The 13,000-nt window shown below is 42.8% G+C and overlaps 1 protein-coding gene across 4 annotated transcripts in view; it reads right to left on the bottom strand.

The window, feature by feature from the left end:
* ALDH1L1 (aldehyde dehydrogenase 1 family member L1) overlaps positions 1-13,000 on the bottom strand; it is a 101,982-nt gene that overhangs the window by 14,458 nt on the left and 74,524 nt on the right. For all 4 annotated transcript variants that reach the window (XM_033926481.1, XM_033926484.1, XM_033926482.1 and 1 more), the window contains 7 exons: positions 10,854-10,991; positions 9,811-9,936; positions 9,299-9,390; positions 6,640-6,787; positions 4,080-4,199; positions 1,846-1,973; positions 556-706 (listed from right to left, as the gene is read on the bottom strand). In XM_033926481.1, coding sequence (XP_033782372.1) covers positions 556-706; positions 1,846-1,973; positions 4,080-4,199; positions 6,640-6,787; positions 9,299-9,390; positions 9,811-9,936; positions 10,854-10,991 — 903 coding nt within the window. The remainder of the gene's footprint in view (positions 1-555; positions 707-1,845; positions 1,974-4,079; positions 4,200-6,639; positions 6,788-9,298; positions 9,391-9,810; positions 9,937-10,853; positions 10,992-13,000) is intronic.

The raw sequence follows: 13,000 nt of genomic DNA, 5'->3' as shown, positions 1-13,000 counted from the left end.
ATTTGATATCTCAAAATCTGTTTATGTTTCTTCTCCGGATTTTTGTAGCGTTTAGCTTATTTGGATCTGGGGGGAGGTGGGGGCTATACCTCTGTTGAAAATCTTATGTCTCATGCTTTCTATTGTTCATTGACATTATCTCTTTAATAAAAAAGATTTATCATAAAACATGTATTGTTTCATTTTCCATCCGTTAAAGGGTGCAAATTTAATAGATACCATCAACGTCTCCTGTCTTATCAAGCAGCATCTTGGGATAAGGATTTAAATTCTTTAATTGCAACTTCTAGTACCTATCAACTATTTAGTAAACATTTAAAAACATATTTGTGCACAAGCGCCTTAGGTAACTGAACACACTACATCTATTGTAATTATTTTCTTTTTTAAACCTCATAGAACTTGATGGTATTGCGGTATAGAAGTAAGTTTTTATGTTATGTTATTTTCAGCTCCTTTTGTCCTTCCAGATGTTTGGGTGTAATTCCATTCATCCTCTCTCAGCTTTCAGATAAATACTCTCGGCTCTTACAGAACCAAAGATCTGCACCTCACCTGGATCTTGTCACACCAGCCTGCAAAGTAGCGGAAGGTCTGGATGGACATGCCCACGTGGGTCTTCAGGGCCAGGGTGTACACTGCTCCCGAGTCAATGCTTTCGATGGTGGCCAGCTCTTCCTGGTGTTCTTCCATGAGATCTGCCAGTCTGGGGGAACAGAAACACAGGGACAGCGATCACAGCATACCGTGGGGAGGAGCTCCCACCATCGGCTAATCACAGGAGACAGCCACATTGATGGGAAATGGGGATGTTTCTTTTGGAATTTGGCAAAGCCAGAATGCTGCTCCCCCCATCCCATCTGTGTGTTTGTGGTAAGTCATTACACACAGTATTCTGTTATCTCATGGAGAACTGGCACTGTTTGTCATATTATGTATCTATTTATTGATACATATTATAAATAAACAAATATTTATTTTTTGGGCCTGAAAGGTTTCTCTTACGCTTTTATCCAGCTTGAATACAATCTACTTTTACTGGGACTAAAGTGCTATGAAACTCTGATCTCAAATCACCTGGCGTTTTGGCCAGATTTTTTTTATCACTCTCTTATCCAGTCCAGCGAGCCCACATGTGAATCCAGCATCTGCCCACAAGGTGTCACAAGCGATAAGCAGATCCTACTCCCTACTAGAAGTGGTGAGCATCCCCCCCCCCAACTCCATTCCCAGTCCCAGCTCTCCCCAGGTGAAGGCCACACTCAAGGCCTCTGTCATATAGCATTGCCATGGTGCCAGCTGCTTGGCCTATCTTTCATAGTATTAAACTCAGAAAAAGGCAGTTAACGATACCAGGAAGTATCTCACTTGCCTTTTAGGATTCCCTTCACCCCCCGATCTTTGCTTCTTTAATTAAATCTGTCTTCATCATCTGGGGTCTAAAAAAACGTTTGGACAAATTCCTGAAGAAAAAGTCCATAAATCATTATTAAGGCAGATTTGGAGGTAAGAAGCATGGAATTTTGTTACATTTTGGGATCTGGATTGGCCTCATTTGGAAGGATACTGGGCTTCATGGACCTTTAATCTGACCCACAATGGCAAAGCTTATGTTTCTATGCTTTTTATTTTCCTGCCTGAATTGTCTGATGTCAGTGTCTAACTCCTGTGATGTCACAATCACATTCATGTCACAAACAGTGGGTCTGTGACATCACAGAACAATAAAGGCAAACATTTGGCACCGGCTCCTTTTAATTAATTAATGACATTTAATTTTCATTTATATATGTATAGTTTTGTTTTATTAGAATTCCATAAAACCAGGTTCTGTTCTAGCCTTACTTGTATATGAGCCGTCCTCGGTCCCTGGCATTCATTTTTCTCCATTCTCCCTTTTCAAAGGCATCCTTAGCAGCAACCACTGCCTTGTCCACATCCGCAATCTGAGCCAGTGACACTTTACAAATAGGCTGAAGGAAACAGGGGCAGAAGATAGAAAATCATGGATAAGTGCATTGCATTAAGATAAAAATAATAGCTTTGTTTATATCCTGCTATACTTTACAATTTAGTGTGGTTTACATCAAGATAAATTGCAAAATATGCAGCAAGAATACATCAAAATACATTGTGTGAAAATATATCAGCATGCACAGAAATAGTCAAAACCAGTAAAGATTTAAACAAATTTGTCAAATAGATAAGTCTTCAATGATCTTCTAAATGTTTGGTATAAGGGTGAATTCAGAAATAAACCACTTAAGGTTTTATTCCAGATACCTGCCTGAAAAGATAATGTTTTATCAAGCTATTTTTTAAACTAGCATTCTTTAAAAGTCAGAAATAAAAACAAAATCATACTACGTGTAAAGTGAATTTTGTCTGAAAGAACAAAATGTTTCATAAGATAAATAGGTGCAATACCAAAAAGATGGAACATTAGGCCGAGACTAACAAAGCAGCAGTCCTAGGGATTGTTTTGTTTTTTTTTGTCTCCTAGCACCCCTTCCCTCATCTCAGTTTTCTGCTGAGACCTTACAATCTGGTTGTGGCAGGAGCCTAGGAACAGTCCTCAATGACTTTCTAATATTAGTGAAGATTTCCCTTTGGCAAATGGGTGAATACAGTCATTCTTAACAACAGAAAATGAACAGGAGAATGACCGACAACAAGCCCCACTAACCACTTTCCCTTGAGGATCTGCACTGTTCATAATCCCCGATGGGTCAATTAGGGTCTAGGTGAACCCTACCTTTTTTCTTCCTGCTCAAAGAAGAAATTCTCTGCCTGGGTTCCAGCCAAGTCCCCTGTATCCAGGATCAAATACATGGTCTCTTGTACATATATGTGAGCATCTCAAATCCATTGGTGAAGCCAAGGGTTCCCCAGTCCTACTACCATATTTTTAGAGTTGTAGGCCCCCAGCTGTGGAATTCTCTTCCTGAATCAGTCTGATGCATTCCTACATTTGTAAATTTTCGAAAAAAGTTTGAAAGCCTTTTTTTTTTTTTTTTTAACTAGGGCCTTTCATCACATTTCATAGACAGTTTAGTAAGATTGTTTAATGTGTTTAGGACTGAAGAAATTATATGTATAACTGTTTGTATGGTATGTTTTATGTACCGTATTTGCCGGCGTATAAGACGACTGGGCATATAAGACGACCCCCCAACTTTTACAGTTAAAATATAGAGTTTGTTATATACTCGCCGTATAAGACTACCCCTTCTTCCGCACACCTTCTGCACAACCTTCTGCCTGCCTGTCCCCCCCTTGAAGGTCTGCACCCCCCGAAGGCCTGCACCCCCCGAAGGCCTGTCCCCCCCTTGTAGGCCTGTCCCCCCCCTTGTAGGCCTGTCCCCCCTTGAAGTCCTGCCTGCCTGCCTTTCCCCCCCTTGAAGGCCTGTCCCCCCTTGAAGGTCTGCCTGCCTGCCTGTCACCCCCTCTCCCTTGAAAGCCTGCCTGCCTGCCCGCCCGCCCCACCCTGAAGGCCTGATGCCCCGACCCACCCCGAAGGACCGCTCGCCCCCCTGGCCTCCCCGCACCACCTATGAAGCAGCCGCAGCAGGATCGCGAAGTCAGCGTCAGCGATCCCTGCGCTGCTTCCTGCGCCACGGTCCCGCCCCTCCTCTGACATCAGAGGAGGGGCGGGATCGCTGACGCTGACTTCGCGATCCTGCTGCGGACTGCTTCACAGGTGGTGCAGGAAGGTCAGTGGGGCGAGCGGTCCTTCGGGGGTGGGGGGGATTGAACGGCAAGGCCGGGAGCACCCCCTTAGGGCTGGCACCCGGGGCGCACCACCCCCTCCGTCCCCCCCTTGGTACGCCACTGCATGTAAACAGTACCCGGCGTATAAGACGACCCCCGACTTTGGGGAGGATTTTAAGGTACTGAAAAGTCATCTTATACGCCGGCAAATACGGTATGTTATATTTGTAACCCACATGGAACTTTGGACATGCGGAATATAAATGCGTTAAATAAATAAATACCTCCAGGACTGTGGAAAGGATCTAAAGAGTTTTCCAAAAGATGATATAGCACACACAAAATTTGAAACTTTCCCCTTCACTCACCTTCCCATCAGATGGGTTGATAGTTTCATACGTTTTGTCCCCTTCGGCATCCAGAAACTGCCCGTTAATAAAAAGCTGGTGAGGCATCCAGATAGTCATGTTATTCACAGCCTGCTCAACCTGGCAAGAAAGTCAGTTTCTCTGGTTACTGAGGTTAAAAATAGTCACAGTGATAAAGACAGTATTTCCATTCCATTTTATTGAATTCATAAACTGATGACTGTTGCATATCTAAGAAATAAAACATAAAATTATAAAAACATTACATCAAAACAAAGAACATAACATAAGAACATAAGCAGTGCCTCCGCCGGGTCAGACCATAGGTCCATCCTGCCCAGCAGTCCGCTCCCGCGGCGGCCCAAACAGGTCACGACCTGTCTGAATCACTAGAAGGGGCCCCCTTGCCACCTTGGTTTCCCATTGAGTCCTATCTTCCCATCGAAGTCCTAACCCTCCGGTCTTGCACATGCACGACCTGGTTGGGTTTCTATACTTATTACCTGGTTAGCTTTCTATACCTGTGTTACATCCCAGCACCTCTCTCAGTATCCCACGATCCCTTTATCCCTCAGGAATCCGTCCAATCCCTGTACCGTACTCTGCCTGATCACTTCCTCCAGTAGCGCATTCCAGGTGTCCACGACCCTTTGGGTGAAAAAAAACTTCCTTGCATTTGTTTTGAACCTATCTCCCTTCAGTTTCTCCGAATGCCCCCTCGTACCTGTTTTCCCTTTCAGCCTGAAGAATCTGTCCCTATCCACCCTCTCTATGCCCCTCATGATCCTGAAGGTCTCTATCAATTATATAAATCCTATAATTGAAACCCTACTGAACAAATATGTTACAGTTCCTTCTAAGATGCAAAATAAGGGGTGGATTTGTCCTAAATAGACTGGTGGATACAATCTATTGTATAAATGTCCTTTTATTCATCCAATAGCTCTATGATTCGACATGTACATGTTTTGGCTCAAAGGGCGTGCCTCAGGAGTGTTGAAAGTCTTCAGGGTAATATCAAGTGATGTTTTCATAAACATGCGAGATGTCAAGTTTCTAAACGAGGTACTGTGGATGATCTAACTGTCGAGTCTTCTAAAGAAAGTTTATCCAAGTTTCCAAGTTTATTATATAATTTGATTAATCGCCTATCACAATTTCTAGGCGATGTACAGTTTACATAAATAATCAAATATGGGGAACAGAACAAACAAACAATATTCAAATCAAATTAAAATACTGACTACAAACATTTCTATACATAGTTTAACTTATACATATAATATCGAGGCAAAGGGAAAATTATTAATGGGTTACAATCAATATTAATTTAATAACATTTAAGGAAAGAACAATAGGAAGGGCAACAGGTAAAGTTAATAATAATATACAAAGTAGAAAGAAAAAAGAAAGCAAGTCTTTGTGATTTATTCATTAAAAGCATCTATAAAAAGGAAACTCTTAAGTTTGGATTTGAATTTATCTAAGTGCTTTTCCTCTCTAATAAATAGTGGGAGGTCATTCCAAGATTGGGGTGCTGTTATTGAAAAAATGGTGTGACGCCTCGTATTAATAACTTTCAGTGAGGGAATGGCCAATAAGTGTTGATTTTGGGATCTTAACTGTCTCGAAGTAAGATGAGGAATTAAAACTCTAAATATAAAAGCAAGGGTTTTAAATAATAATGATTTAAAAGTAAGCAGGCATATTTTATATAAGATTCGGTGTGCAACTGGGAGCCAATGTGCCTTTTTAAGTAATGGAGAGACGTGATCGAATTTTTTGGCTTTATAAATAATTTTAACGGAGGCGTTCTGAATAATTTGCAGATGTCTAATTTCTTTTTGCGGTAAACCTTTAAATAGTGCACTACAATAATCAATTTTGGAAATTACTAACGAATGAATTAAAATATTCAGAGATTTTGCACATAAAAATTTGGCCACTGAACAAATTTGACGGAGTCTGTAGAAAGAAGATTTGACCACATGGCTTATGTGATCATGATAAGATAGTTTATTATCGAATATTACTCCAAGAATCCTAATATTGTGTGCCATCTGCAAAGTGTGTGGTAACCAAAAGAAGCCCAGGGTGTTCTTGATTACCCCCTCCTCCCGCATTTTACAAAACCGCAAAAGCACTTTTTTTAGTTCCGGCTGGTGCGCTGAATGCTCTGCACTGCTCCTGATGATTAAAGGCCCTGAATCTGGCTAAACATATCACTTTTAAGTAATAACCATGGCTCCCTTCCACCCCGGGAACTGCAAATGTTGCCACTGCAGCTTCCCGAGCCAATTCAGGGACTGAAATGCTTCAGGACTGGCTCTGCAGTCATTCAGCTGCACAAATGGCTTCTGACCATTTGGCACGCGATGGGATTGCTGCTCTCTTTCATCATTTCACTCTGAGTTCAAAGGCGCATTTTGTCAGGTTCATGTCCTTGTGGAGCAGGTGAACCCTGCAGTGCAATGACCCCACCATGGGATTAATAAATGACTTTGTTAGATAACTGAGGCAGAAATGCCCAGACTGGCCCAGCGCTCTGAAAGACACTTACATAGTCCACAACCAGCTCATCCTCTCCGTCCTCCCCTCTCATTCTCCTCACAAGCATTTGGATGAACTCCTCAAACTTGGTCGCCATGTAAACATCTTCGTTTTGTAACTGTAAGCCAGCACACTTCAGCTTCACTTCCTCCACTAGCCTGCAGACATGGGGGAGGGTGTTGGGGGGGGGAATGAAAGTTCCACAGTCACTCTATCTCAGAACTGATTCTCAGCACTATTGTTATCAGAGCTGGCTCAAGTATCAAATGCCCTACTGACTCCCCTCCTTAAGGTCAAGCATCTCCCCTTCCTCTCTCTACCTCCTCTCACCTCTAATGTGGCCAGCATCTTCCCTTTTCCTCTAATCCCCCTTAGTTGGCTGGCTTCTCATCTCACCTTCCTTACCCCCACCCAGTGTCCAGCATCTTCCTCTTTCCCTTCTCACTGCTGTGTCTGCCACTGCTGCACCCGTCCTCCTGGGCTGGCCCAAACATTGAAGAAGCCATGAGTACTGCATGGATCCTGAAGTCTCAGGTCTGCACCGAAGCGCCACTTGCTTCTTTGATCCGACTTCTTCTGAGGCAGACTTCCTGTCGAAGGGATGCTAGACCGAGCAAAGCTTCAGCCCAGGCCTGCAGTTAATGAGTCCACCCAGCACCAATGCTTCTTTAATCTTCCAGCCATGCTGGGAGGAGATAGAGGGCAGCAGTGGTGGGCAGGCCTAGCAGTGAGAAGGGAGGTGGGGAGAGACTCTGGCATATGCTGCCCTCCCAAATTCTGCCACCCTAGGTGGCCACTCTGATAAGTTACAGAACAGAAACTCAAAGCCATGGTGGGACCGACTCAGGGACAACAGGGCCCAATCCACAGTTGAGTTCATCTGCATGTGATGATAGATAAACCTCACAAGCAGTGGCGTGGTAAGGAGAGGGGGCAGACTGAACCCAGGTGCTGTCTTGGTGGAGGCACTGGCACCTTTCCGTCGCCATGCTCATGCCCTCCCTCCTCCCCCCCCCCACGACCTCTTTAAATCTTCGCCAGCATGAGCAACTTCTATGGCCTGCTGCTCATGCCTGCCTGGCTCTCCTCTGAAATCAGTTCCTGGTCACGGGGCAAGAAAGTGACAACAGAGGGAAAGCAAACGCCGGCACAAGCAGCAGGCCGGAGAAGCTGCTCATGCTGGTAAAGATTTAAAAAGGAACGGCAGGGAAGGGAGGGTGCGAGTGTGGCAGAGGAGTGCCACTGCCCTGGGAGCCTCCTTCCCTCGCTACGCCACTGCGTTTGGTTTTTGAAAGTCTTTTACTGTTATTTTGTGATTTATGCTATACCCTTTTTTTTTATTCTTTATTCATTTTATATTTTACATCAAGTGTACAGAAACTATCAACAATTGAATTAATACATCACTTGAAATTCTATAACTTCATCTGAAAATGAGATTTAACCCATATTTATAAGAAATAATACATATAACATAATATAATATCTTATAAACATTCCTTCATATCTAATAATGAAGTGCAAAAATAAAAACCCACCCCCCACCCCATATCAACATTTATATTAAGTAGGGAAAAGAGATAATTATTCATTACAGTAATTCATCATTGGCCCCCCACACATCCTTAAATTTATTAAAATATCCTTTTTGAACTGCTAGCGCCCTTTCCATTTTATACAAGTGGCATACTGAATTCCACCAAAAACAATAATTCAGTCTTTTACAATCCTTCCAATTATATGTTATTTGCTGGATGGCAACTCCTGTCAACATCATCAAAAGCTTGTTATTATTAGAAGATATTTGACATTTAGTTCTCATAGACGTGCCAAATAAAATTGTGTCATACGACAAAGCCACATGATTTTCTAACATACAATTTATTTGATCCCAAATCGATTGCCAAAAAGCTTTAATAAATGGACAGTAAAACAATAAATGATCTAAAGTTCCAGCCTCGAGATGACAATGCCAACATTTATTAGACTTGGAGCAATGCAATTTTTGTAAACGAACAGGGGTCCAGAGTGCTCTATGCAAGAGGAAAAACCATGTTTGTCTCATAGATGCAGACATTGTACATTTCATCCTCCAAGACCAAATACGTGGCCATTGAGATGCAGTAATTTGCTTGATCTCCATGCTCCAAATATCTCTAAGTCCAGTGTTTGGTTTCTTATTCAAATAGCCAGATAATAATTTATACCACTGCGCGGCCTGGTGACCCAGGAAGTCCTGCCTGAAAGCATAAGAATTCTAAACTAAATTGATTATTAAGAGATTTCCATTCAGGGAACCCTGCCTGAATAGCCTGCTTCAGTTGCAACCATTTATAACTTTGTTTTTTATCATGGCCAAATTTATGTTGCAACTGTGAAAAATCAAGCAGTTTACCATTAGATATAACATCATCCAAGGTACATATATCTGCTTTAATCCAATCTTGAAACCGCCTATTTGAATCTTGGAGTTTAGATATACCTTTTTTTTTTAATTAGATATACACTGCCTAGAAGTTTGAATAGGCGGTATAACAAATTTTTAATAAACTTGAAACTTACAAGGATTTTTATTGACAATTTTTCATGGCACCACTTATTCTGAGACTGGTTTCCCCTTCCTCTGCCACTCAGACATTATAGGCAGCTTCCCCCCCAAACTCTCTTACCTAACTACATCCATGGAAGCAGCTCCCGCCTTGAAAAAATCTGTACAATCCTCGATCACTTCCACATTGGTCAGAATCCTCTTCCAAGCAGCCTGTAACAAAATAAGGCAGTTCTGGAACTTTCTGGGGGTAATGTCTCCAAATGGATGCGTTTTCTGCATACTCGATAGTAAGGAACCTCACTGCTAGATCAAAATATTTGGATTATGATCTCAGTCTCTCAAATTTAGTGCTACCACTTTCCTGCGAGACAGTGAGATGCTCCAAAATGACTTACCAGTATATGTTAGATCAGCTATAACTTGTATGTATTTAAACAAGATCATAAAACATCACCTCTAGGAAAGGAAAACAGAAAAGTATCTATAAGGCCTTAATGGACTGGATGAGAATAAAAAGTGAATCCTGATATTTACCAGTTCACCGAAGTATCAGGAAAGACAACACTTCCTGCTTAATCATTGATCCTTGTCTTAGGAAACAGGTAGAAGCCAACGAACCAAACTCCTTACCCTGATCTCCTCGGAAATGTTCCTTTCATCATCCGATAGCTGTAGGGTGTCACTGTCTGCGGACTTAAAGAACTGAGCTGCCGGGATCATTCTTCCATCTTCGAACTGAATGTTCTTCACCAGAACCTGGATAAGAAAGAAAGGGTCACAGGTGGTCCAGCTGCCAACATGCATTGCACACTCCTTGCAGTTGTACTTCCACATAAGCAAATCCCTTACTCCAAGAGGCTGGCAACTTTTGTTGAAGGAACAAATATCTTGTGAATGGCTCCAGGGCCCAAACACTTCCACCTTTTGCCCATTTTCTTTCTTTCATCACATAACTATTTGGCAGAAATATTGTATTTTTCAAGTGCAGGCCAGTATGTCAAAATAAACTGCATGTCCAGCAATAAGAGCTAAGTCCAGCATCCCCATTGTATCTAGTGTTTTATCCCCATTTTAAAAAAACCAACAACACAGTAATAAAAAAGCTGAGAAACAATACAAAAAGATGCCAATTGCCCACTGGTGCGAGTCAGACATGGCACAATTTTATTCTAAATGGCTTCTTAGAAGCAAATTCTACAAATCAATTCTGGAGCTGCAATGGAAAACCAGTCATCACAATAGCATTTCTTAAAAAATATATCCCCTGTAAAAAAGAAAGTGAACTGAACAACTAATGCAAAGCAGTAAAACTGCAAAAAGTATATATATATATATTAAATCTGATAATTCATTACTGAAGTTCAGTAAAACCTGAGAACACAGAACCCTGCATGCTACATGGATGTACAAGTCCTTTAACACATGTGCTTTAGTGCAGAGCAGCGCTGCCTCCTGCTGGTAGAATACAGCACATTTCAGCTTTATTTTGGCCTTCCAAATACCCACAACAGTAATGTCTGACTACAAGTCAACACGAGAACCACCAAGCCCATGCTGGATTAAAACTGACTTTTGCCACTGTCAATAACTACACCTCCCATTGGACGCCGTGCGGCCCCCAAAGCAGCGAAATGGATGCATGTGCCCTCCGATGTTACTTAAAAGTTGGATACCATTTTTCCATCGTTTCCAAACAGCACGAGTCCCTTTTTGGTGACGATGCCTGGTCTGCTGGCTCCCGGGAGCTCCAGGGGTTCTCCTTCGGCAAGGAGGCCATTGTCCAGGAAGGTGGAGCCAAAAAATGTCAGTTTCTGAGAAAGAGAAACCAGGAAAGGGTGAGATTTGGCTGGAGAGCTGGACCTCTCACTTGGCAAGCACGGTGCAGGACAAGACTGGCGTGGGCCAGTCAGATTCAGTGCATGCAAGGTCATTCTTGACAAGGCTGCAAATGTAGCTGCTTCTCAAGGCACTCTGTAGTAATAACCATTGGAAAGAAAATGTGGACTTGAGAGTGTGGATGTTACGTTCTAGAACTGAATGGACACATTCTTGTGATCCCAATGGGGTTGGGTGTTGGGGCATTAATTCACTTCATAAGGTAGATTCTCAGTTTCAGACAGTGGTGCATTACTTATAAAGAACTCAGAAGGTGAATGCACAAATCAACAGCACATTTTACGTCTAGGGTTACCCTTTTTTTAGAGGACTGTCCAGGTGTAGGGTTACCAGATTTTGCTGAAGGAAAATCCAGATCCATGGCCATTTGTCTGGATTTTGGAAGGCCCTGAGCCCAGGCCTCCTTGTATGTGCAGATTTGACATGATGTCATCACACTGTATCTGTGCATGCTCGGAGGCCCTGCAGACTCGGCCGCGAGCTCAGGAAAAAAGAGATGAAGTTGTGTGGGGGCAGGGCTGGGGGCAGAATGGGGTGGGCCTACATGTCCTCTTTTTTAGAGATAAAATCTGGTATCCCTATTTACATCAGAATAGAATTGGGGTCAATGCAGAAAGCGCATTCACACGGCTGAGTGCAAAGTTTCCCCCTGAGAAATTAAAAATGTCTGATGCAGTGAGCCAGGGGTTCGCAATACAGTCCACCCAACCAGTCAGGTTTGAAGAATATGCATGAGATAAATTTGCTTGTACTGTCTCCACCTTATACAAATCTATCTTCATGCATATCCTGAAAACCTGACTGGCTTGAGAACCCCTGAAGTAAGCTAATGAGATGCTAATTTTAGACTCACAACCAACCCTTCTATGCTGTTCCAGACCTGACAAACATTTCTTACATTGTGCACACTGTGCATTGCAGAGGAATACTTAATAGCCTCATTTCCATTCATTTAATGCACTGCACGCCAAATTTAGCTCCAACGCTCAACCCCTGCGGTCCTGCAGTAACCATGTGCTTTCAACTTATGGTAGCTAGAGAATGACATGGGTACAAATATTTCCCTGTCCCCTTGGAATCTATCTCCATTCCCACAAGTGTTCAAGGCTTGTGCAGATGAGGACAGGGCTTGCACGGATGGAGCAGGGACAAGAATGGAAATAGATCCCCTGAGGATGGGGACAAATTTGTCCCTATATCATTCTCAGCCTCAGCCCTGGGGTTTGGGTGCATTTTTGTCCATTATCTCTCCCCTGCACATGCCGCATATGGTGGCACTCTCCTGTGGCAGAACTAGCAGAATGTAGGTCAAGAACTACTTCCCTGGTAACTCTCCAGCCAGCCACAAGATATCACTGGATGAAAAGTACTCTGTCGAGAGATGCCAAGGTTATCCAGTTCCACACTGGAGATTTCAGGACAGTCCTGGATTTTGGACCACCCAATCCTAGTGCATTATGGAACTTGCACCACTGATTTAAATGGGAGCAATCAGGCACTACAAACCCATAATGCTTTGGAATGTAAGTTCAAAATCAGGACTGTCCCAGATACTGGGTAACTTGGCATCTCTGCCTGCCTTAGATTGTGAATGCTACCAGAGAGCTGGAAATACTACAGTATATCTTTGAATTGGACCAGAAAATAAAGTGGTCCTGCTACCAGGCCAAGTGCAATCTGTTACGTGTCACATTCAAGCCTGGTCTATCACTGGGGCTTTTGCCCAGAGTAAGGCTGCCAACTGGATTCAGATTTGCAGGACAGGGTTGATCCAGTCTTGGATTTACTCCATTGCATGTAAGGACTTTTAGTTCTGATTTTCCCATTGCATTCCTTAAGAACAGCAAGACTACAAGTACCAGCGTGCACTGGGGTAAATCCAGGCCTGGATCAATCCTGTTCTGTGAATCTGGATCCAGTTGGC

This window comes from Geotrypetes seraphini, chromosome 17, assembly GCF_902459505.1.
Source record: "Geotrypetes seraphini chromosome 17, aGeoSer1.1, whole genome shotgun sequence".
In the NCBI taxonomy this organism is placed as follows: Eukaryota; Metazoa; Chordata; class Amphibia; order Gymnophiona; family Dermophiidae; genus Geotrypetes; species Geotrypetes seraphini.
This window is presented reverse-complemented; position numbering and strand designations above follow the sequence as displayed.